Source organism: Drosophila ficusphila, unplaced genomic scaffold, assembly GCF_018152265.1.
Source record: "Drosophila ficusphila isolate 14025-0441.05 unplaced genomic scaffold, ASM1815226v1 contig_791, whole genome shotgun sequence".
NCBI lineage: Eukaryota > Metazoa > Arthropoda > Insecta > Diptera > Drosophilidae > Drosophila > Drosophila ficusphila.
The window spans coordinates 5,733,922-5,760,559 of record NW_025064737.1 but is presented as its reverse complement, the minus strand read 5'-3'; the positions used below and the strand labels follow the sequence as shown (position 1 = coordinate 5,760,559).

General features: G+C 41.9%; 1 protein-coding gene across 6 annotated transcripts in view; it reads right to left on the bottom strand.

Moving 5' to 3' along the window:
- The window catches only part of LOC108093344, a 116,065-nt gene that overhangs the window by 62,486 nt on the left and 26,941 nt on the right, over window positions 1-26,638 (bottom strand). For 2 of the 6 annotated variants that reach the window (XM_017193346.2, XM_017193351.2), the window contains exons 1-2: window positions 15,465-15,540; window positions 3,100-3,543 (exon numbers count right to left, since the gene is read on the bottom strand). The exons of 1 other annotated variant lie outside the window; for it this stretch is intronic. In XM_017193346.2, coding sequence (XP_017048835.1) covers window positions 3,100-3,343 — 244 coding nt within the window. In that variant the 5' untranslated portion in view covers window positions 3,344-3,543; window positions 15,465-15,540. Of the gene's footprint in view, window positions 1-3,099; window positions 3,544-15,464; window positions 15,711-26,638 lie in introns of those variants that run through there. 3 more of the 6 variants (XM_017193352.2, XM_017193348.2, XM_017193349.2) reach the window with 3 other exon arrangements.

Below are 26,638 nucleotides of genomic sequence, written 5' to 3'. Positions count from 1 at the left end.
GACTTAAAAAAACCTCGCTTTCCCATGGCTTAAAGATTAAATAACTTTGTTGTTAAAAGGTGTTTACAAAATGATAAGCGTGGTTTCTCTCAAAATAAACATAAAAATATTTTTAGCAGGATAGATGTTGAAGTGGATTTTGTTTCATTTAAGTTTTTATTAAGGTAAATTCATAAGTTGTCTTCAGAAAATTGGCACCTGACAAATATAAGTGACTTGCATTATTCTCTTTAAAATGGTTGTTCTCTTTTTCTAGGAAAGGTTGAGTATTCAAAAAGAAAAAAACTTTCTCTGTAGGTTACCTTTTCCAGAATAACTTTCAACTTTAAATAGAAAACTGCCAAGCAGTCCGTCAATAGCAAAATCGAAAGCAAATAGGTTAAATAGCAGGAACTTGAATGAACAGGCCAAAGTATGTTAAATATGAAATTCCATTTTCCATTGACCAACTCTCTATTTTTTTCTTTTTTTTTTTGCAAATGTCAAAAGGGGAAAAGCAATCGAAGAAATAACGGAATAACGAAAATTTTATGCTGATTAAAATCTTATGTCATGGCTCAGCCCAACGACAGTCAGACGTTCAGACAGACAGGCGGGCATGCATAGACAGCCGTGCAGACAGATGGACATGTGGACTGGGATCCGGAGGTCCACAGCTCAAGGAGGCACATCCGTCGTCCTCGTTGGCCACTAAAAGAAATTCCCCATTCAAATGCGAATTCGAACAACTTGTGTACATTCGTGCAAACTCAATCTAAAGGCTATATACATAAACTGCAAGATGTTCTCGACCGACGCTCCACACACACAAGATTCACCTACATTTCCGCCCAACCACTGCCACCCGACATATGTCCGAGTAACATTGTTAGGAGCGGTAGGAAAAAAGGCAAGCCGCTTACATAGAACGGAAATTTTTATGTCCCTCAACGTCAAACCCATTGCAGTAAGGACTATGTCCTTTTCGCCAGCTGGTTCGTCTCTCGTCCTGCGAATTGCACGTCAAGAAGTTTCTTTGTATCTAAAGGTAAACTCATGGGTTTTTGTTTTGAAACGGAAGTGATATCAAAACAGTGCAAAGATATAACTCATGAAACTGAAAAGATGCAAGATATAATAGCTTATGATTGAGGAAATACTTTGTCCAGGCTTTCATTTAAATATATCATTAAGAGGTAAGAGCTCAAGAAATACTATATTTTTTCTGTGTAAGCCGGCAGCTTCTTACAACTCAGTCCCATCGATTTTGTAGTGTTCCCTCGACCTGCATTGCAATCTGTGCGTCTGGCACATTGAGAGCATCGTTTAATGACTAATTTTTTCCTGCCAACCTGTGTATGTGTGTGTGTCTGTCCCAGTCTGACACTCAGTCAGTCAATCAAGTTGTTGCATAATAAACTTTTTTTAACATTTCGCATTTGTGCTGGCCAATTGGCCCTTTTCATGCGAATCGTTCGGCCCTTTGAAGTCAAGTACCGAGCGAAATCGAAGCCAATCGATATTTGTGATTATTTAATAAACTCAATTACGAGGACATGAACCCCCACTAAGTGCGTGTATTGATCCCCACTCAGCCCACTGCAGTCGTGGGGTTAATGCTCTTCCATCCAATCGAATGTCCGTCATAGGTAAAAGTTTAACGGAGGGGAAGGAGGGAGGTCCTGCGAGTGGAGTGGAGCCTTCAACTTTTCAACTGACATTTTTAATTCGTGGCTAATTTGACATTTAAGGATGCATACAAAGCTTACAATTCTGTGGGCCAAAAAAGTTTTGTGCACTCAGGCAGAAAAACTTTTCGAGGTATGGAAAAAATAGCAATTAAATGGCTGGTAAACATTTACCCAGGGCAGGAATACGATTGAATATTTTTTTATTTCTGGATTTGACATTTTCACTAGCTACAAACACACACACTGAAATCCTTGCGAGAAGCTGAAATTTAAATAGAATGCAGCTCACAATCCAAAAAATATTCTATAACCTGAGCAAAAACTCAATCGAATTCAATATTAACTTAGTGTGCTGCAGCCAATTGTTGTTGCTGCTGCTGTTTACGGCACGTAGCAACGCTCAGCAAACATTTAATACGACTCGAGTTGGCAGCAGAAACTGAGACACACACGTACCATAACCCCATACACTACATCCCCCCTTTACCCGCAGTCAGTCTGTCTTGCCACACAATAAAATGCGAAACAAAACCTCAATTCAAAGTGAATATAAATTGTTTTACAGCTGACGTTTGCTTTGAATTTCAAATTGTTCCCACACCGACAGCCTGGCAAACTGAACTGTTAACCCCCTGGCGACCCCATGGGTGCTCTGGGACCACTCAGCTGCATCGATGGCTGGCGAAAGGTCATTGTGTTAATTGGAGCGTAAGTGATGATGATGTCCTCCACTATCTCTCTATTGCCAAACCCTCGGGTCGAGTCCTGCTGCTCATTGAGCCATTAAATATCGCTTGGCAATTAGACTTGGCCATTTTTAGTGGCACTATGAATAGGCAATGGGCCACAAACCGCAGCCCGATGCAGTCGAAGAAATGTGGTTCTGTTGTTTTTTGGTTTCTTGTTCTTGTTTTCACTGGAAGCAAATAATTTTGAGAATTTCTTTACGCATTTTTAACCACTTTGTTCCCCACCACAATATGTGTTTTTTGGATTACCAAAATGTTCTTTCCAATAAAGAAGATTTTTGCAATAACAGAGTAAATATTTCAAAGGTAAAAAAAAAGTATGCATATCATTCTATTTCAATATTAGTAAACATAATTTGACTTATCATTTCAAACCCCCATATCCAATTGAAATTCATACAGACAATAGCAAAAAGATTATTATTTACTATCAATCAATGTTCTATCTTGTTAAAGGAATTATTATTTAATTCTGACTTTTCCTTGGATTATGTAAAATGTTTGTTTCTGATATAAGAGCTAAAACTTATACCTTAGCCATACAATTTATATCAAATATTTTGTATAGGTACTTAGAAAGTAGTCAAGCATTGTATATCTTTATTTTCATCCCTGTAGTGCAATTTATTGCTAAGCCTTGTAAAGGTCAGCAGGCTAAAAATGGTGTTGCAAGCACTTACCCGATCGTCCGATGGTCAGATCCGTCTCCAAGGCCGTCGTAGCCGAGGAGAGCGACTTGTCGGTGGGGAGCGCGGCGGGGGGCATGGGCAGCGGACCCACCGTGGAGGTGGTGGTGAGGTCGCAGCACTCGCGCTCGGGGAACTCGCTGCATTGCGCCAGGTGCAGTGCACCGCCGAAGAGCACCACCCACAGGCTGAGGCAGCAGGAGAGGATTTTCAGGTTTTTTATGCGAAAGCGGGTCATGTTGTGGTTTTATCCTCCTTTTCCGCCACTTCAAGCGTTGGTTAAAGTTGATTTTCTCTATTTGTTCTCACCACTGTGTCGCCGGCTTAATTTACGTTTTGAGCACTCTGCGGCATTATTTTCATGTTTCGTAGTTCACACATGCTTTGAGCTTTGAAATGGGTTTATCTTACTGACAGCATTGCATCACTATGGCTTGCCTTTAAATAAATTCAGGAGTTAAAGCCAAACAATCTATGAAGAAACTTCAACCATTGAATGCCAAATTGTTGACTTTAAAACAGGACTGTGTTGGCGTTGTGAAAGCCGGGAAACTGGGCAAAGGAAAACTCTCGAATTGAGTGCCACAGAGGAAAATACAGGAGGGAATAAAGAGCAGGGGACATCACGTCGACAGTCAAACTATGAACAGCATTTACAATTACTTTCGACAAAAATGTATATAGACAACAATAGACATAATGCAGCAATAACGACAGCAACAACAACAACAACAACAACAACAACAGCAGCAGCAACAAAGGGAGGCAGGCGGCGGTTCCGCCCTCTGAAAACACTGAATAACATAAAAACTTTTTCATTTACAATTTGCTCAGTGGGTCTATGGTCGTGTAGCAAAGCGAAGAAGACAAGCGGGTAACAAGAAAATGTTGAAAAGTTTTTTGGTAAATGCGAAAAGTTGTGGGCTACCGCCACTGTTTTTGTTTTTCTTGTTCTTGTTGTTGTTGCTATTCCTTCTGCGGTTTTTGCCTTGAACCGCGCCGCTATCTAAATCCGGCATGTCGGTGGCGTATGCGCAATATGCAGTGTGCACAGCAAGGCAAACTGCACACTCCCGAGCGGGAAAATTAATTCACTTTGCCACTTTAGCAGCGCCTTTATCGGGCGAATCGCGCAGCTCAAATGTTTGCCGAATCAATAAAAATATAATTTGCCGCGATTTGGCTCAAAGGAAATGCAAACACTCGAGTGCTAATGCAGCAGGATGGCGATAAGGAAAATGTGGAGGGGAGGGAAAACCATCCCCTTGTGCACAATCATGTAAACAAATCCCGGCGATACACGACGGAAGTCAGACAGGCAAATGCAACACGCATCTTTTGGCGCTGGAAAAGCGACTGGAGGAAATTATTGCCAGACAAGGAAAAAAAAACAACACGGAGGAACACGAGAACGATTGAAAATATAGGTGTTCCCAAGAGATAAATGTTTAAGTGTGAGTTCTATATAATCTGGAATACAAAAATCATATACGTTACGATCTTTGTTTTTTCTTTTTCAACAATATTTGGCGTGTATTTTCATACAGAACACCTTTCAAGCGGCTTTGAATCTTATTTTAAAGGGGTTTATATTCAGATTTTGGTTCATATTCCAAGAAGTAAGCATTCTGAGGTAAAGAATTGTACACCCTCCACCTTTTTTCTCTGTGAAAGAGACACGTCGCACTGCAGTCAATCACGTGGGCGGTGGGTGAATGGGTGAACGGGTGGTTGGGCGGCAGTGGGTTGCAGGAGGTTGAAGGACGAAGGCCGAGGCGACGAAAGTTGCCAGTCAACGAAGCGAATGCAGGCAAACACAGACGACAAACGGAGGAGGAGTGAAAAGGGGGAAAGGGGGAGAGAAGGCAGAAGGAATGGCGCGAAGGCGTTTTCCGCATTTCCCTTGTTGTTTCTGCTCGAAATGATTTTTTCCATCCAGCAAACCAGCCAGCCAGCCAGCATGCAGTTGCCCCGGCGAAGGAGATGCGTTCTCTTATATTATTCGTACCTTTTTTTCTCACTGTGCAAACGCGGCCGCCGTTTGAGATGTGTTCATGGCTGTCGTTTGCTTTTGAGCCAAAGTGTTGCCATAACGAGCGTAAAATGGCGGCAAAAAGACGACGGGCAAAGACAACATGCAACGCGCTGCTGCAATCTAAAAACAAACAGCCGCTCTTTGTGAGTGTGTGGGTGTGTTCGAGTGTGTATGTTCGTAAGTGTGTGTGTGGGTGTGTGTGTGTGGAAAAATAACGAAGCGAAAATTGAAACTAAAATAAAGCCATGTTTACCTCGCAAATTGTTAGGTGTGAGGAGCACAGGAGCAGCCGCCTCCGCCTCAAAGTTTATTTATTTAAAGTTTCAACTTTTTGCATAAGTTATCGCTGGAAGCCAAGGGGCAACCAGCTGTGCCCGGCAATTGGGCTGGTAATGTGTAATAAATAAGGCAAATTAAAGCGCACAGGCTCGACCTTCTGGAGCGGAACCGAAAGTCCGGTCTCAGCTCACCAGCTGTGCAAATATGTGTGTCAATGGCCCCCGACTTTGAGAGTCAGCTTAGCATTTAAATATCTTCTGCCCTCTGACCCCCACCACCCCTCTATGTGTATGTGTGTGTGTGTGAGTGTGTGCGGGCTGACCAAACAAGCCAATAAATGTACCACAAATTTGTACGTCAAGCTCTGTGAGTCAGTGCATCGACACACTTGGCCAGCCTTTGGCCTGGAAAATGGAGAGAATGCCACATGCCTTTCACATGCCATGCCGAAAATTCGATTTAAATTGGAATTCTTTAGTTCTTAAGTCCGGCAGCCAATTGCAGCCAAAAGGGGCAGCCAGCTAAGAGCCGTACTGAGTGACACAACACTTGGAGCACGAGGAATGCGAGGAATGCAGAATGCCGAGTCAAGTGCATTAAATAGACGATAGAATATCTAATTAGCCGCCTGCCAGTGTCAGGATCTCATAAAAGTTGCTCCTCCTTTGACTGGCAGTCGACGAAATTGCCGGGAAACTTTCGCGCGCCCTGATATAATTATGTGCAACATAACAACTTGATACCCAACCCCATTCAGCCCCCGGAACTCCTTGGAGAGCTCCTTCTTCTGCGGTTGCACCTTCATGTCGGCAAATAGATGCAGTGTCGAGTGACAGTTGTTGTCCCCTCCCCCCTCACCACCAACCCCTTTTTAGTCCCCCTTCTATGCATGACAAATGCAATTGGAGCCGACAAGCAGTCGGCTGGCAAAGTTAATTGTGATCCAGTGTAATTAACCCCCTTTAAATGAAGAGTGCGTCTCGGATTTCACAAAACAGATTCCTCTCATGAATCACTTTTGCCACGAACCACCACTATCTCTCACTAACAGATTTCAATTATTAAATAATATCTGATTAAAGCTGGCAAGACTCTACAATTAATATAATTGCTATATAAGTATGCCGTTTAATTAATTATATTTAATAGGTTGATAAATATCGCTTGAAACTATACAAAAGCGTTGAAACATTTAATTCATCGGTTTGGAAGTATAATTGAAACTGGGAAAATGACAATAAGCTACTTTTAATAAGATTTAAACATAATAAATTCCGGAATTTGTCTTTAAAAGATTCACCTTTTGCAAGAATATGTTTTTGACTTAAGAAAAGTGTACTTATAATAATTATTGAAAATATGATACATAAGGTTAATTTTCATTTCATCCAAAAATAAACCATGTCCAATTATATGTTTGTCTGTTATAATTTTTCTGCGTTCTATCAAGTTATTTTTAAGAGCTCTATAAATAAAACTTTCACACAGTCAACTAACTCTTTCATAGAAAAAGTTTTGTAGAGTTTCTGGTCAACTGTCTGCTTAACTCCTTTCATAATTACTGGCAAGAGTGAAACTCTAATGAAATTTTAATAAGGCAAAAGTTTGGGGCAGTCGGTGGTGGGTAAACAATCAAAACCGTAATGAGTGCGCAAATGTTTGCCGCTTCAAATGCAAAACTTGTTTTACCACTTCAGTCCGCGCGCTGGCTTGTTTGGCAACCCGCCGCGAATCAAGTGAACTTATTCGGGCTGTCTGCCTGTCTGTCTTTCTGTCACGGGGCCGTAGCACGGTCTCATCTATTATGTACGGCGATTTTTATTGTTTGTGAAAGTTTAAATGGGCCCGGAGGTCGCGTCTGCGGATGCTGTCAAGTGCCCTTCCATCGCAAACTTTGCCGACCTGTCTTGATCCTGATTACCCAACCACCTCGTCTCGCTTTAATTCAATGAGCGACACACATGATAATTGCCGAGCTCACTTTGAGCTCTTTCTCGGCTTTCGGTTTTCGATTTAGACGTTGGCCATCACTGATTACCTGGTTTGGCTTTCAAGTTTGTGATTTCAGCCCATGCCCTTTTTCCGCCATAAATTGACAGCCGAATCGATTGATTCTAGCCTGCAGACTGATGGTAGCACTTGAAAATTCGTGTCTGGCTTCTATTTATATTTACTCTATGGTATGTTGCCCTTTTATGACTTTAATTTATGAGTATTGATTTCAGGACTCCCCGAACGAACGTGTGACTGTCTGAGAATCGCAGCAGATGTCATCAGAAGGGGAACACGAATATTTCTGGGCGGACAGAATGGGTTAGGGAACGTCGAATCAAACATTTAAATTATAGGTGGCGAATGTGGGAGGAGTGTGGCTCCCCTTAATTGCCCGCAGTTGAAGTGACGCACAAAGAAGTGAGTGTGGTCCTTTGCCCTTTCTGATTTTACAGCGATTCGACTATCGATCGATTGTCTTCTTTAATGGGCCAATTAAAAGGTTGCCGCAAATCGTTCAGGGCAGCTCAACTGCACGGAAGTGGGCCGAAATAAAATTCAAGTCGCATCATTAATAAATGTCGCTGCAAAGGTAGCAAAAAGTCGGGCAGTGTACGCCGGTTAAAGGCGTAATCCAATCGACCAGTGAGCACACATATACACACGATTCCGACTCAAGGGACCTCCGCATGGACCTGGCATTAGGATAATGGATGATTACGGGGAAACGTGTGGCACGGTCTCCTCTGACGTTGCCCGGGTTCCGGATTGGGATTGGGATTGGGAGTAGGACTGGCTTGGGTACGGGTCTCGGCTCCTGCTGGTTGGCGTGCGGCATGGTGCCATTTACATGCAGCTGCAACGTTAGTCAAAGTCATGTCTCGCACTAAGGTTTCACACAAAATCCACCAGCCCACGTTGGCAAGGTGGACCTCTGGAATCTGAATAGTTAAGGCATTTTTATATGATTGCAAATTTTGATGATTCTATATTTAAACTTCTTTAAACTAATTTTCTAAGTTTTTTTTGGATAAAATTTCATTTTTTAATTAAATGAATTGCAAACTGATTCTAGTCTTAATGTTGTAGATAGTTATATTCTGAAAGTTTTCATTTTTAAACTGATTTAAATTCTCAAAGGTACAGATTTCAATGTGAGATATTTTCAAAGTTGCATTGAATGGACAGAAACATTAACACAATATTGGAATAAACTACCTTTGTTTGTTTTTTAGGACATGAAAAATGTTTTTTTTGTTAATGCACCTTATTACATTGGTAAAATCACATTTATATTTGGTTAACTCTAGCTATGGCCTAGTGTTTTTTCTTTTCCATCACAAAAATGCAAAACCACTGCAGGCACTACATAAGGATTACATGTAATATATAACATATTTTTTGAGCGCAAAGTTGTATCAAATTTTCTAAATAAGAAATCAATTAGGGTTCACCCTAATGCAGACCAACATGTGGATGTACGTGTGTGTGGATAGGGCTCTGCATAAAGTCAATTTCGTGTACAATTTTATTTGCATACAAGAAGGAGAGCAGGAGGGCAGCTAGACAAGCCAGAGACACACTTAGACACACATTTGGCTCGTCCTCGTCTTATTGCATGTCTTGCAATTTATTTGTCTGCCCCTCCAGTACCGCCCCCTCTCCTTTTCCAACGCCTGACCCCTGACCCCACCAACTAGTGGCTTACCCCCTGCGATCCACCATCTTGAAAGAGGAAGAAAAATAGCTGCAAAAGTCATTGAATGAATTTTATGCATTGACATTCGTCCCCATTCCGTCGACCACTCCTCTTTGCTTTCCCCCCGTCGCCCACATCCATTGCCAAATATTACATAGCGAGTGCGAGGGCGACGGATAACGATGGAGCGAAAGAGAGGGGGCTAGTGGAGTGAAAGAGAGAGAGAGGGTGAGAAGCCGTCAGGGTTTGCTGCGACAACGACATGTCAAACTGACCCAGTTATGCATTGTTTCCATAGTTTGCTCTTGCGCTCGTTTTTTGCGGTATGTTTGCCCGAAAATTTGGTCAATAATTTTAAACTCGCTGCCAATGAGGTTGGGTTTTGGTGGGCGGTAGCCACGCCCCCTGTCGAGCCCCATCACATCACTCATATTTGCTGCTATTGTTGTTTGTCATTGTCGTGTTGCCATTTAATGTTTGCACTTGCATTGATTTTGTCGTATTCATTTGTGCATTCACTTGTGTTTGCATTTAAATTTTTGTTTAGCTGCGTACAAGCACAAAAAACATAGTCACACTTGCGGTCAGTATAATAGAATTACTCCTTCTCACCGTAACTCCATTCAAGTGCTAATAACAAATTGAAAAGCCCCCCACTGCTCACAATTATTTAAACAATTAGGCAAACGTGATAACGAGTTTACTATTTAAAAAAACTAAACAAAATAAAAAAAGGATTCATCGTTGCGATCAATTTAACAGAATAATATACTCACATTAAGGCCTTATAAAATCGTAACAAAACAAAAGCATTTTAATAGATTTATGTACTAGAATATAAGCAACAACAAAATAACTATAAAAATGCTTGCAAATCCTCTTCTAAATTCACTGAACAACAAAATGCATGGTTTATCGCCTAAAAAATATATAATAGAGTTTGAATATTAAATAAGAAGAGCCACTCGTTTGTCATCGACTGTGAATATCTACGTGTTTGTTTTGGCACCTACTATCAAGTTAAATTAATTTGCATAGCTTATGGATTTAAATTTAATTATCAGCGAGTTAGAAGCTAAAATCCCTCGACCACTGCCAGTGCCAGGATATTTCGCAGGACTTGTGGGGCCGTAAAGCAAACGCCATTTCCACGCAATCACACCCTTGGTGTGGAGTTAACAATGCAAACTGTGCATAGATATTGCCAGTGAATTGTCTTGGCCTTTGACAGATTAATTGGGTCAACAAACTGCAGCAGCAGTTTACCTCCAAATCACTTGAGTCGACAGTCTATAATTTAAACATGAATGCGGCGCACACATTTGGAGTGAATGGGAGTGGCGAGGCAATTAGTGCCGGACGGCACTTGAGCCCACAGACAGGGCTCTTAAAAATATTAAAAACCGAAAATACCAACAAGCCATGTCTGACCGAAGTGACCGCATCAAAGCGGGCCCCAGTGCGTATGAGCAATATGGAAGAGACCGAGAAGCACTTCACCAAATGCCAAATACAGTTCCTTTTTTCTCTCCCCGAATGTTTTCCTTGCCCGCATGATACGAAGCCGCTTGGTTGTTAGTTTTTTGGTTCTGCTGCTGCTCGAGGATCCAGAATCCAGGATGTGCTGCATATGGCAGCAGTAGACACGTATGGACGGACATCCATACATGCATATAGTACATACATACATCTGCCATAAAGTAATTCAGTGTTGTTCCAATAAAGTGCTTCATAAATATTTATTGGATTATCGAACGTATCGGACGGACACACACACACAGACAGACACACACGCATATATAGAGCTCTTGTCTGGAGAAGCGAACGCACATTGCTCCATTGCCATAATGAATATGAAGCAATGAACATTGCAATAAGCGCACGTATGAATAAATGAGAGCTCAGCGGAGCAGAGCTGCAAAACGAAAAGAAAGCAGGTTGGCACATGGAGAACGGAGATGCGAGAACGGAGAAAGGAGAAAGCAGGAGAGAAAGCAGAGGATGTGGAGCTAAAGAAGTTTTCCCGTTTGAATGGGAATGAATGAATGCTTACGGCAAATAAACTAATAGTTCGAGTGCCTTCGATTGCGGGCTTTCGTAATTTAATAAACCTCTTCCTCATTCATCGCAATTGTAAGCGTTACCCAATGATGGATGAATAAATGCCATAAATTTATTCATCGACGTTTAATTAACTAACACGATGTGTCCGCTAATTGCATAATCAATTAACACATTTGATACTTTAATTATACACAACCGTCGGCCGAGCAACAACGAAACTTTGCCTGTAATTAAAAGCGGATTAAATCCATAATCTCTGAAATTAAAGCCTCGTTAAAGTCACGAAACGTCGGTACGTTATGAAATTTAAGGCGCATGTGGCGTCTGAAATTGCTATTTATTATTTATTCTGACATTTACATCAACAATCGGAATCAGGCGAGCAAACAGAGCTCCCTCCCGTTCGAAGGATTTCAGATCCTTCTTGGGGTGAAAAACTGAATCAGAATCCACCTTGGGCCTTGCAGGTATTTAGGGTGCTTGCATATTTTATGGCCTGTCATTGTTTATATTGTTCAAGTCTCAAGTCTCTCGCCCCATGTGTGTCAGCCTGGGAATTTCTTGGGGCGACTTCATTTGCACATTTTACAGAAACATCGAGGCGTGTAATTCAAGGGGTGCCTCTTCGACTATTCGACTCTTCGACTTCGAGCTCGACTGCTGCACTCTTGGATAAAAGTCAACCGAAAGCTGTTGAGAGCGGAGCTGGGATCGAGGCAGACTTCGAGTTGGACTTTTGTAATGTATTCATATATGAAACGACAACTGACAAGCGAGCCAGACAAATGGAAAATCTCACTTGCCCCTTTTTCGGGGGCTCCAACAGACTGACTGACAGCCCAGACGAAGGACGCCCAATACTAATCACACATAAATCAAAAACTGACACAAAGTGTACCAACAGCAGCTGGTTGGTTGGCTGGCTGGTCGGATTGTTGGTTGGCTGGTGATCTGGCTGTCAGGCAGCTGCCACATGGCAGACTGCCGACATGCGGCACGGAATCAAATCGAATCGAATAGAATCGAAACGAAACGAATAGAATTGAGCTCAGCTCAACTAAAATCGAAGTGAAAATCGGTGAACGCAGAAAATGAGGCAAATCGCACAGCAGATTGCATGTGAGCAAATGCATATGGCACATGGCGAAATCTCAGGCGGCGAACGGCGGGCATCCTGCAGGTCGTGTATTATTAATTACAAATTACTGGTGGAGTACATTAAACATGCATTGTCAACTCCCCTGGGCAAACAGGACCCCTCGATTATGGGCCAGGTTCTCCATTGTGGGCGATGCAGGGAGCGATAAAAAGGGGCAGAAAAACCTGTACTGTTTCGTACTGCCAGCATATCGGGGGCCTAACACAATGGCATTGTAATATCGATTACAAAGCCCTCGAAAGCTACGCCCAAACTACATATTAGCCTGCGCCGGCAACACTGCGTATGCGTATTACAAACTTCATGTGTGCCTGCTTCTCTGCGTTTGTGTGTGTGTGTGTGTAGTTGTGTGGGGGTGTGGGGGCCCGACCTCGCATAATTGCTGTCATGAAACTCGTTATAATACACCTTCTGTGAATGGGGTGAGCTGCCATTTTGTCAGCTTATGAATCCAGTCCACTCCACTTCACTCTACTTCATTTCATTTCACTTCACTCACAATTCTCGACCCTCCGCAAACATTGATTGATTCCCCTCTTCGCTGGCCGGCCAGTGAGTAATTGTTGTTGATTTAATAATTTATTGCGGTGGCAATTATTTAAACCAGCCATCGACAAGCCATGACATCAGCTCGCCCCGAATAGAAACCGTAAACATTTCGATCGAGGACGAGCGGTGCAGGTGGCAAATCCCCTCCACAGCGACACATTTGCATAAGCAAATCTGATGCTACATGCAACGGCAGGAAGGTTGCAAGGCAAATAGAAACAGAAAGTAGCGACTGGAGACCGGGAACGTGTGGCCCACGTGTGTGTCAAAGCGAATGAGTTGAAAAGCTGCATTAAACAACACTTAGATGTGGCCAAAAGGACGATGGCAGTGAGTGGGTGCAGCCGTGGAAATGATTCATGATTCGGGTGCGGACAGCGGGGAATTCAAAGTGAAAGGAGTCCGCCGACGAACAAAGGCAGCGGATCGCCTGGCAAAAGGTTGGGGAGTGTGGCAGCAAAACAAATATTGTTAAAGTTGTTTCACAAGCAGCTGCTGCCATTGCAACTACAGGCAGAAAAATAAATTAGATTCAACACCTTACCCACTAGTATTCCATATAAACTACGAAAAACAAATATATGTGCAAAATGTATGAATTATATCAAACAGTTTGTTCTAAAAAACGTTTCTAACTGGGAATGCTTCTTTACCATTGGTGAAAATGAAAGTTATTTTTTAAATCGTCCTTGAATTATATATGATTACAATTCCCCCTCTGGATTTCTAAAAAACATTTTTTAGTCATGCTAATTTACGACAATCAAAATTGTCAGACCAAAAAACTTTCGTCATAATAATATGTCTGCACGCTAGTTTAAGCATTTGTTTTGTCAACTTTCAATTACAGTAAAGTATTGATTTTGTATAGAGGTTGTACTATAAATAACCATCCAACATTCTCTCAGATAATTTTGTCCCGTGTAACCAGAAAAAATTGCGCACAGGTAACAAGCAAAACAATGCACACAAAAGGTAGCTGGAAAAAAATACACGTAACATCGGGAAAAACTGCATAAAATGTCAAGGTAAAACTAACAACTGGCTTAGGAGCGATTTAACGGAAACGGAAATGCCAGCGAACGTTTAAAGCGCCACCAACTTCGGACAGCTGCATTTGAAAAAGCCGAGAACTTCTTCGTCTTGGCCCGATAAGGAGCGTAAGCAGAACGAAAAAAACAAAAAACAAAACAGGGCCCTTGAATGGGCCGCTTAATTAGAGTGTAAACGGGCGACAGGCGCAAAGTTCAAATCGCTGCTCAAAAGTAATTAAAAAGTTGCAAATAAAACGCAAAGAATACGGCCAAATTACGCGATAGCAAAGAACTTCGAGACGCTTTAAAAAAACCCTTTTAAATTTTTGATTACGAATGCCCCATTCGGTGGCAGCGGAACAATTGCAGCAATTTCAACTCCAACTCATTGAACAGCACTTGCGAAGTACGCCAACAATTTTACGCTTGGGCCTAACCAGAAATTCCTCGGCAGGACTTCTACCACTCCGCTTCAGTTGAATGCATTGCAACTATTTTGGGGGCACTCATTTTTCAGTTGAGTTGCCAGCGGAGTGGGCTTCCCAGTTCCCCGCTTCTCGTTTCCCGTTCCCCATTCCCCAGCTGGATGTTACGTATTTAGCCGTAGTTTATGCCCGAGTCCTGAGAAAGGGATAGGCAGGCGACAGGACGACAGGAGGACACAACGAGACATGTGCAGGGATCGCAACATTTCGGGCCTGTGTGCGCCAGGTAATCACGTCATTATCACGTGAAATTTCGGCATTAACGTGAATTTACGATTTGCACATGAGCACGAGCCAAGAAAACCAAAAAAATCGGTAGGTAAAAAAAATAACTAGCAAATGACGGCAACGGCGGTGAAGCCAAGGTAGCGACGCACATAAACTCACATTAAATGCGATTGCCAATTTATTTACTAAGTGAACGCCAGTGAGGCGCAGCAACGTCGCAGGTTTTTGGAGCCCGAACTTTGGGAGCCCAGCTGGCAATGGCAACGGCAACGGGAACGGCAAGTTGGCTCAGCTCAAATTTTAGAGCGGAAATAGTGCGGCAGGCGATGGGCGATGGGCGATGGGGTTGTAATTGAACCAACCGCCGCCCCTAAAGTTGTTGTAGCGAATAAACCTGAGCCAGAAACTTCACTCACACAGCCGCAGCGGGGCGAATGTTGGCAACTTTTTTGCATACAATTAACGAAAGTGGCGCACCTAGGTAAATAACATGAAATATTTGCTTTTTGGGTAAGGGAAAGGTACGGAGCGGAGTGGCAAGGAGTGGATCGGTGGGGGGTTAAGTGCGGAGGCATGCGAGTGCTCAACCGCATTAACCCATTACCAGCATAGCGGCAAGTAGCAAGTAGCATATAGCAAGTAGCAAGTAGCAAAGCGGTAAGCAGTTAGCAGTAAGCCGTGCGGCAATGGCAGCTGCTGCTCGGAGTTTCCCTTTCGCCCGGTCATACAATTTTCCAACACATTTGGCAAATTAAATTATGTACTATAAGTATGCAGTGGCACAAATCTCGGGCGAAGCGTGCACACTTGACTGATTTTCCGTGGGTTTGCTGACACTTTATGATTTACAGCTTAGCTCCGATTTCACTTGGCTAAGCCACGCTTGTGGATATTTATTCTATTTGCTCGACGATCCTCGCACGCGGCACGCACACTTATCAGCCTTCTCAGCCGTGCCATTGGCAACTCGTTGGCATTCGTATTTCCGCTTCCGCTCGACTCGCATCGAATTGAAGCCCAAAAAGCGGTCCGATTGATTCGCGCTGCCCGCTTGCCATTGGCCGCGCGTCCGTTCGTCACGAGTCTCAGTCGCAAACTGTTTGGCCCGCTGGAGTCCCCAGTCCTCGGGTCCTGTAAGCCCACGAAGTTGGCCCAAAGGACTCGGCTCCGAGTGCTCGTCTTTGGGCCATCGGCAGGGCTCGTTCCTCGGCGGAAGTGAGAGCGAGCGTGCCAAAGTGTAGAGAATCGTTTGGCGCCAATTTTTGGGCCGCCGTGGAGATTGTGACTCACAAACTGTAAGCTGCAAGGACTCGCATCAAACGATTTGGCTAAATTAGTTATAGCACAAACTAGCCCTATTTAAGGCTTACGTTTTCAGTAATTGATATTTTTAATTTTGAATTCAAAAAATTGCAAGCTATATGGCAGGTTTTGACCTTCACAAACTGTAAGATTAATATTTGTAAGCAAGATCCACTAATAAGGTTGTCTAAGAAATACTATCATATAGCACAAACATTACTAATTATATTGGGTAAAACGTTTAAAGTATTTTAGATGATTTAATAATTTTAATTAAAGTTGTTAATTATTAAAGTTTTTTAGTGAGCCTTAATTTGTCTACAATGAAACAAGTTAGGGTGTAAATCTTAAAAAAAAAACATAAAATGCCAATAAGCGTTCATGTAAGCATAACTTTTTACAGTAGATAAATTTAAGGTTACAGCACTTTATGAGTTATGTTCTTATTACGATAACTAACTAATAAGCAAGCGCTTAATGAATCAATCAATGTGTAACTGCAGTTGTGTAATTTAAAGTAGTCTTAATATCAGCATCCTCTTCTCCTCATCACACACACACTCAAGCAAACACATACAGGTGGCCCAGTGGAGAGATTTCCAGCTGAGAGGGAGAAGGAAAGAGAGACAAAGAGACACTCACACACAGATAGTTGGAGTTTCAGGTGGCCGTGCAATTATCGGTTTTTGTTTTGGTTGCATATTCGCCGAGCAAAGCTCGCCGTGTTGGCCTAGGACTCTGCGTACGAGCCAAAAGCTCAGGACTTGACACACAAACGGACGGTTGGCGGCTGGAAACGACGACAGACGATGGATGACGACGCGTGGAAGTGTCCAATAAAAATTACGTATACGCAGCGAGTGCCCGAAGCGGCGACTCAACGCCACGAAGCGTGCGGTAATTGGCAAAAATAAAGGACCAACAAAAATAAGAGTACCCCTTCTACAATTCACCCACACAATTAAATAGCCAATAAACAGAACAGAGTAAAAAGCTCCTAAGAAGTAAAAATATTTGTATGGTATGAAAATATTTATGCATGTTTTCTTTGGATATTTTTTTTCATAAAACATAAAGTAAAGAAAACAGTACTCATATTCATTGCAATATTTATAAAATAGTGTAAAATCTTGGTAAATTGTTTGTAAAAATGATACCCAATATTATAAGTTTTTATAAAGTTTTAAGAACTCCTTACCCAATATTATTATTAAGGTTATTCGATCTTAATTAAAGATATAACATTGATTTAATGCAGACAAGGCAATGTACACATCAAATTTATAGGAAATGGCAAACTATATTTTTGCGATTATTTCCTAAAATAGCATTTGCGTAATTTTGGCTAGCCATAAAACAATGGTTCGAAATTGGTCACCGGATCGACCGCGCCTCAAGAAATTGGCCTCGACTTCGGCACGGGCGGCATGTCAACATGTCGCCGGGGCTATAAATCTGTATAGGCCGTCCGATGCCCCCGAGACACGAGGAACGCTCCACTGAACTGGTGAGTTGACCGACTTGGGGAGGGGAGTTCCCATTTTAAGTTCTGAATAGCTGCACGAACGCAAGTCGGAGCACGAGTATTTCTTTCCAGAGCACGTTGTAATTATCGCGTGAAATCAAAGCGATGCCGGCTGGGACCCAATGCCCTGCCAAAACAATGAGTCCCGGCCGGTGTCCTGGCAACGCGGCTCCTCGACTGAGGGGCTCCTTTGTGCGGTCGTACTCGTACTTTTATGTTTGCCGCCCGCAGCCGAGCTAAGCTGATTATTTCATTTCCATTGTGCTCGCCCACTGGCATAACTTAATTTTTATGGCACTTATGATATTTTAATCTAATGAAACTGTAATTACATTGCCATTGCTAATTTATACTCACTGCGAGGTGATTTATTTTACAGGTTACACTGCGCGCAACCACTGGGAAACGCCAATTCAGTTTCTTATTCAAACTTTTATCACCTAAGCAACATTTCTTAAAAGAACAGAACTGTTATGTGTAGTATACTTCACATATTTTATTTCTTAACTTTTTAATCAATTTAGAAAACAGCTTAGTTGTAGTGCAAAAGTACATGTTCCTTACTGCGAACCCTGTGGAATGAGGTTGGTGGTTGGGGCTTACCTGCAAAGTAAATAAGACGAGGAAAATGTTATTCATGCGGTGAGTGAGGGAAAAAGTGCTGCTGGCGGGAAATGTAAGCGGGCGCTTTCCCCTCCGACATCAAAGCCAGTGAAATAACTAAACCGAATCGATTGCCAGCAGAAATAAAACAAATTTACTTTACTTTTCAAAAAAGAAAGCACAAACCAATGTGGCAGAGAAACAATGCAGCGAGCGAGACAATTCTGCTCCTGAGTTGAGCAGGTAGGACACCGACCGACACACACACACATATACACACACACGCTCACAGTTGCAAATTGACTTGCTTTTGAAGTACAAAGCATTTGGCGTTGCCACCTGCAGCCCGTTGGCTAAACAACAACATGCCCCGCTCGGAATTGAATCCACAGCGGAGGACACACCACAGGCCAGCGGCGCAGGAGCGACCGAGGCGCGAACGAGAACGAGAACGAGGCAGAAGGACAAAGACGTGAGAATTGCTTATTTTGTGAAAATTAGAAAATATCACAGGACGCACAAAAACACTCACTCCACTTTGTGCGTGCACTGAGAGTAAAGCAATAAGTCTTGTAGGGCTAGCTTTGATCCAACTAAACCACTGCCTCTATTAAATAAATATTTAAAACAAGATCGACTTTCATTCTTCGATTATACTGTTTTTAATTAATTTTCATATTCATAATTAACTAAAGAATTTGGAAGAATTTTTATTAAGACATAGATATTTATTAAATCCAAATCTTTATATGTTTTCAACCCATTTATATTTTCTTTTCTTAAAGTTTTTGGTTTCTTAGTAGTTTTTGGTTAATAATGCATAAGCAATTAACAAACACATGTAGCCATAGTTGTCAATTGCTTTATGTCAAAATATTGAAATACGCCTATAGTTATATTTAAATAAGAACTCAATTTTAATTTGAAATAATATTTTGAACCAAACATAAAGGCAAGTTATTGAATCATTTTTGGGCGTATTAATAGTTACAAGTTTATTAATAAGCCCATTAAAGAATTACGGTTACGGTATAAATAGTCTATTAGCGAAATAAAAATCATATTCATATATTTGTTTTATATTCCGCTTTAAGGACTGTCTTTTCTCTTAGCGCAATGACACACATGGCAAGAAGGAGTTCGCTCCTGAAGCTCGAGCAGGATCTCCAGTCGTCCGTGTGACAGTTGCGAGCTACTTCAGTGGCTCCTTGGCTGCATCTCCATCTCCGCTTCGGTTCTTCATCTCCGTCTCCACATCCATCTCGAGACTAAGACAGAGATTCAGAGCAGAACCCCTTTCTGGCTGTGTGTCAACATCGGCGTGGTTTGTTGCCCTGCAGTCCGTGCATAATTAGTAGCAATGGCAGCAGGAGCAGCAGCCAGCTAGCCAGACACTCGAAACCACAACGCGGAAACGGCGCCAACAGGACTCTTGTCGCTCTCCCATTCGCATCCATGTCAGCCAGGACAATTGCCGCTGTCACTCAGCCAGTTGATTGGAGTGAAAGTTAGAGTTGAGCTCCTCAAAGTAATTGTCGCCTCGTTCTCGTTCTTTTTTCTCTAGCAGAACGAGCGGCTCAACCCTTTTGCTTCATAAAACTCCCATTGAGAAATTGTTAATGTTTTCGGGTCGAAGCAGGCAGGACGAGATCCGTGAAACGGATATACAAAGCAAATTGTGTGTATTAGCCGGGACCTGAGGGGGTGTGAAAATGTCCTTCCAAATTGAACAATTTTCAATAAAGGCCCGCACAAGGCAGCCAGCCAGGCCGAAAGGTAACATTGGCTCATTCTCCTGTGCAAATATATATGGAGTGCCCTGTGTGTGGATGTGTGTGTGTGCTTCGGTTACGGTCAAAGGACACGTATAATAGATTGCCAGTTAGTTGCCTCAAAAAGGGAAACACACACACACAATTCTATACAGGCGGCAAATAAGCCGAAAAGTTATCAGCCCTTGGACACCAAAGGTGTTTCTAGGAACAGCTATCCAAAAAGTCCTGGGAAAATGTAAATAGCTCATTGACTGAGGCAGAATTAACTGCTGTCGGAGGACCCGAAAGTTAGTTATCCTGACTGATCTCCCACCCTCTCCTTTTCTATTCAAGTGTTAACACGCGTTTTCAATTAGCCAAAGTTGCTGCTCACTGAGCGTGGAGTTAGCCAACAAAGCTAAACAGAGGCGGCTCAAAGGGACCACTACTTCGGCACTCATTTGTGCATTTACGCTAACTGTAAACTAAGAGAGACAGGTGGAAAATAAACGTGGAAATGGCTGGAATGGCTTGTTAATAGAGCTTTGGAATAGCCAACTATTGCACAACACTCGGCTGCACGCGATTAAAACCTACACTTTATCTTACAATAAAAAGCAACTTGAAGCATTAACACCAAATTAATATAATAATAAAGTTTAAACCAGAAGTATAATTAAATGAATGACCAATAATTAGTTTTGAGACGAATATCTTAAATGTTGAGCACTGTGAATTTAAAATAATACTTTAAGAGAGTAAATTGTAAGAATAGATTATTGAAAACTTAGCTAACTCCGTAAGTTAAGTTAAGGTAGTTAAAACTATACTTTGATGGTTTTTCCTGCCTGGAAATATAGCTAATTTTAGAATTCTTTTTCACACTCCTTGCAGTCTAAAAACATTGTAGCTCTCCCTTAAAACACCTTTGAATTCAGACGCGTTGTTAGGAAGGTGTCTGTCTGGCTGTCTAGTCCCATTGTCTTTGCAAGTGTGACGAAGTGCTGTCTGTGAATGTGTGCGAGGCTTCTGGATGTGCATCGGTATTTTTGTGTGTGTGTGTGTAGTTGTATGGGTAAGGGTGTCCTGACTTCCGCTCATAACTCGACTCGACTTTTAGCCACCTCAAGAGCTGACTTGACGGACGTGGCTTATTGTTTCATTTTGCTGCCGCGTTGGCTTATGACTGAAACAGCATACAAAAGCAATTTATCAAGTCCTAATTGTTGGTGTGGGTGCGGGTGTTGCTGTGCAGACGTGTGTACTTGTCATTGGTGTGTCAGTTGAACTTAGCTTAGTTTGTTGTACTCTCAAGTTGGCCACCTTCGCCACCCCTTTTCCGGAATCCTATTTACTTGCGGCTGACAATTGATGAACTTGAAAGTGGAGCACTGCGAGCGGCTGAAAAGGCGGCAAGAGCCTAAAAAATATGGCAAATCCGGATTGACACTTTCCATATTCCGCAAAGTGAACTCTGCGCTCTGTTTTATTCCACATTTCGACGGCGTATTTCATGCACGAGAATAAAAAGCTATTAGGGCTAGGCGTGGAGCTGGGAAAAACGAGAAAAGACAGCCGGGCAAACGACAGCTGTCTTCAACTGCAGCCCGAGTGCATAAATCTTGCGCGGAAATGTCAGCGCAGGACGTACGACAAAAACGCGCCCAGCACTGTGATAAAATGGCCGGCGTGCGGCTTTTATATGACACTATAGCTACTGACACTCAGAAAATATTTTTAAACCTGCTGAGAATGTCATAAAAAGTACCACAAACAATGCTCCTTGTAAGTTCAAAAATTAGGAAAATATAAAATAATATAAAATATGAAATAAAAAACTTTTAAGCCCAAAAAATCAAATATATTATTCTTTCAAATCAAATACAAGTAAATATACGTAGCCTTTAAAATAAGGAAACCTTTAAAAATGTTTGGCTTACAAGAAATACTTATGATAAACCTTAAGTTTGATTTTAATCGATTTCCTGAACAATTTTTATCAGAGTGCCTAGCTTACGTTACACTTGCTGGAGGCTCCCGTTCACTCGTTACAGTCTGGGGTTTCTTAAGCTCGCAGATTAACTCAAGGAGAGAGGGAGGATCGGGGTGGTGGGAGCATCGAGGGGGAGGGGGCGGTAAGGTCCTAGCTGTCGACAGGCAACAGAATCGCGCGGTTTTTGGCCTCCTTCCTTTCAGCGGCAGAGCCAAGTCAAATTGCAAATTGCATATTCAAATGCGGCGGCTTTTTCCAGTCTGCGGCTGTCGCTTGTACAAATACTAAAGATTTGCTCATGCAGCGCAAAAATAACTGGCTGACTATGGTGCATGGTATATGGGGTCCTTCGTATTTGACTGGCAGACAGCGTGAAATGAAAGGCGCAAATGTTTTGGCCCAAAATTGAAAATTAAATTCCCCCCATCTCCCAAAAAAAACCAAAAAAGAGTTGCACAATCGGCTTCCACATGGCTCATATCTGACCCGATCTGACCTGGAAAAACGGGAGCTGTCTTGTGAGATTTCGCCCCAAAGAAATGTCCCCAAAAAGATGCTGCCCCGAGAGCAGACAGGAGACATCAGACGCTAATGCTGATATGGCTTCATCCTCTCAAAAGGCAAAGTGCATCCAGCGGCGCAGTTGCCGCGGGGTTCCCGGCAACGTCAGCGATTGCGCAATGTGTGGGATGTGGATGGGGGCAAGACGATTCTAAGATGATACTCCTACCCACTCAAACAGCTGCGATAAAATTTTTAGGAGTGTTACAATATGTTTTAAAAGCCTAAATGGTTCAGAAGTCAACTTTGTCTAAAACCTTTCTACATTCCATAAATATACCTAATAGACAATTAATTTAAATCCATAAAAAAATACAAGAATATTACATATAATTAATATCGTATTAAGGCTAATTTACATAAATATATTCAAGATGTGAACTTCTTATCTTTTACCGATTTCTAACCATAAGATTAAAATATGTACGCCTTATAATTTATTAATTTATATATTTATTGAATAAAAAAAAAACAGAACAAAATTTTATGTCTAAATTTATTTTCTACCCCTCTTCAATATTCTACTTTTGAAAACAAAGAATACAAAAAGAAGTTCATAAAATGTTCAATAAAAAAAGGTACTTTCACTTACATGTTTCTGATTTTCATGTTCTTAATAATTTAATTTGTAATATTTCTTGAAAATCCTACAACTCTGACCTCTAATGTTTAACCCAACTCCTCTGTTTGTGTGGGTTGTGTACGCTAATGATTCAACTCATTTTGTTGGTCTTACTCAATTTGATAGTCCTGCCATGCCGGCAGCGGCAACAACTACAACTTCAACTACTAGTAGAACTAGTGCCACGACGACAATGGAAAGAAATGGGGCTGGGGCGAAAGGAACCGCGACGGCGACAGGATAAGATGCCACCAAGTCGGGGCTCAGTGCTGAAGGCAGTCAGCCTGCCAAGATAGTTGGCCCAATCGCTGTCCCCGGCGACTAGACTCGCCCTGCATTTTAGCCATCCAACCAGCCAGCCAGCCAGCCAGGCAGTCAGCCACTGATGACAACTTAAGAATGTCATTAAATTCTCATACAGCACACAAAAGCTGCATGTGCTCCATGGCGAAAGAATTGCCACGAGGATTTTAGGGACGATTTAAGTAGCACGGATTTAGTGAGCGGAACAGCAGATGCTGAGATGCCGAGATGCTGGCTGCTGCCACTACTACTGCCCTGCTGACAACATGGAGAAACATGAAGACGGGCCCACAAACAGCACAACAACAAGTACAACAATAGTTGTAAGAACCAATTCAACAGGAACTACAACAAAAACAAGGATACTGTACAGTGGATTGTTTTATAAATGCTTAAAACTTGGTGATTTAAGAAATGCTAGGCTTGACTACGAATAAATATAAATTTTGTTTTACAAGGTATAGATAGCTTTTAATATCAACTAGTAAAAACAAAGATAGAAGAATGATATAAATCAATTTACTGTAGAGTTACAAAAAATATACGTTTTAAATTTCTCCACCTTTTCAAAAAAATATATATATATTTATACAAACTTGCCCCAGCATACTTTTTAACCAATGTCTGCTTTTAGAATAGAAAGCAAGTTGTTGTTCTTCCTGTTACAAAAAAAAGGAAAGAAAAACTTTCTTGCAATTGCAAAGTAAAAGAAAAGCAGGCCAAAAAAGGAAACCTCGAATTGCTGCGGGATTTTGTCTTCTTTCTTCTCGCCTTTTTTTTTCTTTTTCGTTTTCGCCACGTTTTTCCAGCTTTTTTTCTAAGCGCATTTCATCTGACATGTGCAACGCGTTCGCATTCAAAAAGTCTATTTCCCGTGCAACTGCAACAATGCGTGTGTTTGTGCATGTGTGCGGTGTATGTAATTGCAGTAGCATGTGGTGGTGTGTGACGGTGGGAGAGTCCTTTTTCCTTTTCGTTCGCCTTTGGGCGCAAGGAAAACAAATGAGTAGCGGCTGACGACTGCAAATGTAAAATGCATGAGGCCTGTGGATTGGAGGGGAAAAGTGGCGGCAGCATGGGAAAGTGGGCGGAAAAGTGGGTGGGGAAATTCAGTGGCAAGAAAGAGAGCACCGAGATGTAGAAAGAAAGATAGTGGCAGCCAGCGGCTTGTTTAGTATGCAAGTTTGTTGGCGACATCAACTAACCAAAATTGCACACACATGCACACTCATCAGACACAAAAAAACTTAAATGTTCGTTCTTTAAAATTTAATAACCCAGCCGTTTTCATGGTCTATTCCCAGGACTATCCGGCGATCCGCTCCCGTTGTCAATTTAAATGTTTCTGCTGCAGCTTACAGAATAAACATCGAAATGATGGGATTTGGATTTGGTCAAGTCAGATGACTGCAATATCTATTTGCTTATGCGGCAGGCATCCCAAGGAAGATGAAAGTGCACTTAACCAAAAACAGAATGGCTCATCAAAAAAAGTACATATTTTTACCCTTAACAAGTATGTTAATATTAGATTGTTACCTAAAATTATTTTTACAAGTTCTACTGATTAATAAATATAAATAAGTTTTTAACGTTTATTGCTTAAATGTTCTTTTGTATTATTTATTCTTAAATAATATATTATGTAGAATTTCATAAATAGTAATAAATAGTAATAAAAGAAGTGACATTACTAATGCTTAAATGCTTTTGTATAAGAAAGTACTGCAGATGAGTGTGGCTTCCCAAGTTAATTGCTAACCCCCTAAATTTGATGGAAAAACAATCTTGTAGCTTTTCTCGCAGTGCAGCAAAGCACTTCCTTCCTCTTGGCTTTCAAAAGCTCCTTAGCCAGGAGCAGACGGAGCCAATACTTGGCAGCGGGCATTTATATTAAACATTAACATAACACACGGGAAATGCGAAATGCGAAATGCGAAGACAACGCACTTGGCATGCTCAACATGTTGGCCAAGGGCTGATGGCTCTGGCTTCGACTGCTGTCATTGTTGATTGCTTATAAAAATATTTATAAAATGCAGATTGCATAAATACAATATGCAGCCCGGTTCCCGGATCCATCCATCCATCCAGCCATCCATTCGTATCCGTCTGTATCTGAATTCCAATCTCCCTGGCTGTTTGTTTGCTCCCTGGCTAATGCGGTAATCTGTGGAAGCCTGATGAGACCCGATGACAATCTATTTGTGCATTTTCTGTTTGTAAGCGTTTATTTATTTACATTGATTCGTTTTTTGTCCCATCGCCCCGAAGGCGGTGCGGTTGTAACCACAACAATTGCCATTGTAATTGAAAACACACACGTATGAAGACAAATGCCCGAAGGCCATTGGGACCCAAAGTTGACGGTGTGTGCTGTTGTTTTCCCAGTGTTTTTCCTGTTCGCAGCGCGATTTTCATTTTATTCCTCACATTTTTCCCATTTCACACATGATTTCTGATTGCCAAGCCTAATGCGCTCGAAAATGTTGAGGAAACCCAGATAAACGAAAGTGAAGACGGCGCAAAAAATTGCATGTAATGAATAAATTTCGAGACTTGAACGGGGGGGCGGGGTGTCAAAGTGGGTGGTGGGGGGATGGGGGTGGCAAAGGCCAAGCCAAAACGCGGTGAAAATGAGCCTGGCAAACGTAATGGAATTGCTGTTGCGTTAAATTTTTCAATTTCATTCAATTTACACGAGGCCCACCGCAGACGCACGCAGGAAATTTTTGAAAGTACTCCACCAGCGGAACGTTGAGCAGGAAAAGTGGAGTGGGCGGTAGGCGGTAGGTGGTTGGTGGGCTGTGGGTGGTGTTTTGAAAGGTCGAACTGGAGGTTGAGGTCGAGAGTACCTGGTAACGCCTTGAAGTTTGGCGGAAATGTAGCAATTTGTATGCTGTGCCTAAACGAATTTTAACGATATGTGAAATGATATTCGAGGCTGATCAAAAATGCCAGGCCATGCCACGCCCCCTTTCCACCTGCTTAAGTGGGTGTGTGCGTATAAGTGTGTGTTTGTGTGTTAGTGTTCCTGCTCACCTTTCGGCAAATTGCCGTGTTCATTAAAAAGTCAACGCCAGCGTCGTAAACTTGTACATAACCAGAAAATAGGAGAATAGAAAGGGGCTGTAACAGGGGCAATATGCACACACACTTTAAAAATTATCGAAGGAAATAAAACAAAATTTGAGATGCTCTCAAGAAATCCTTTTCAAAATAGGGGTGATACACCTGAAAAATTATATTTAAAATGCAAAATATATGCTAAAAATAAAATTAATTTTAAGATACTTTTTTAAGTAAAACTTGAAGATTTCATGAACTTTAGCTCGTAGTTTTTAAA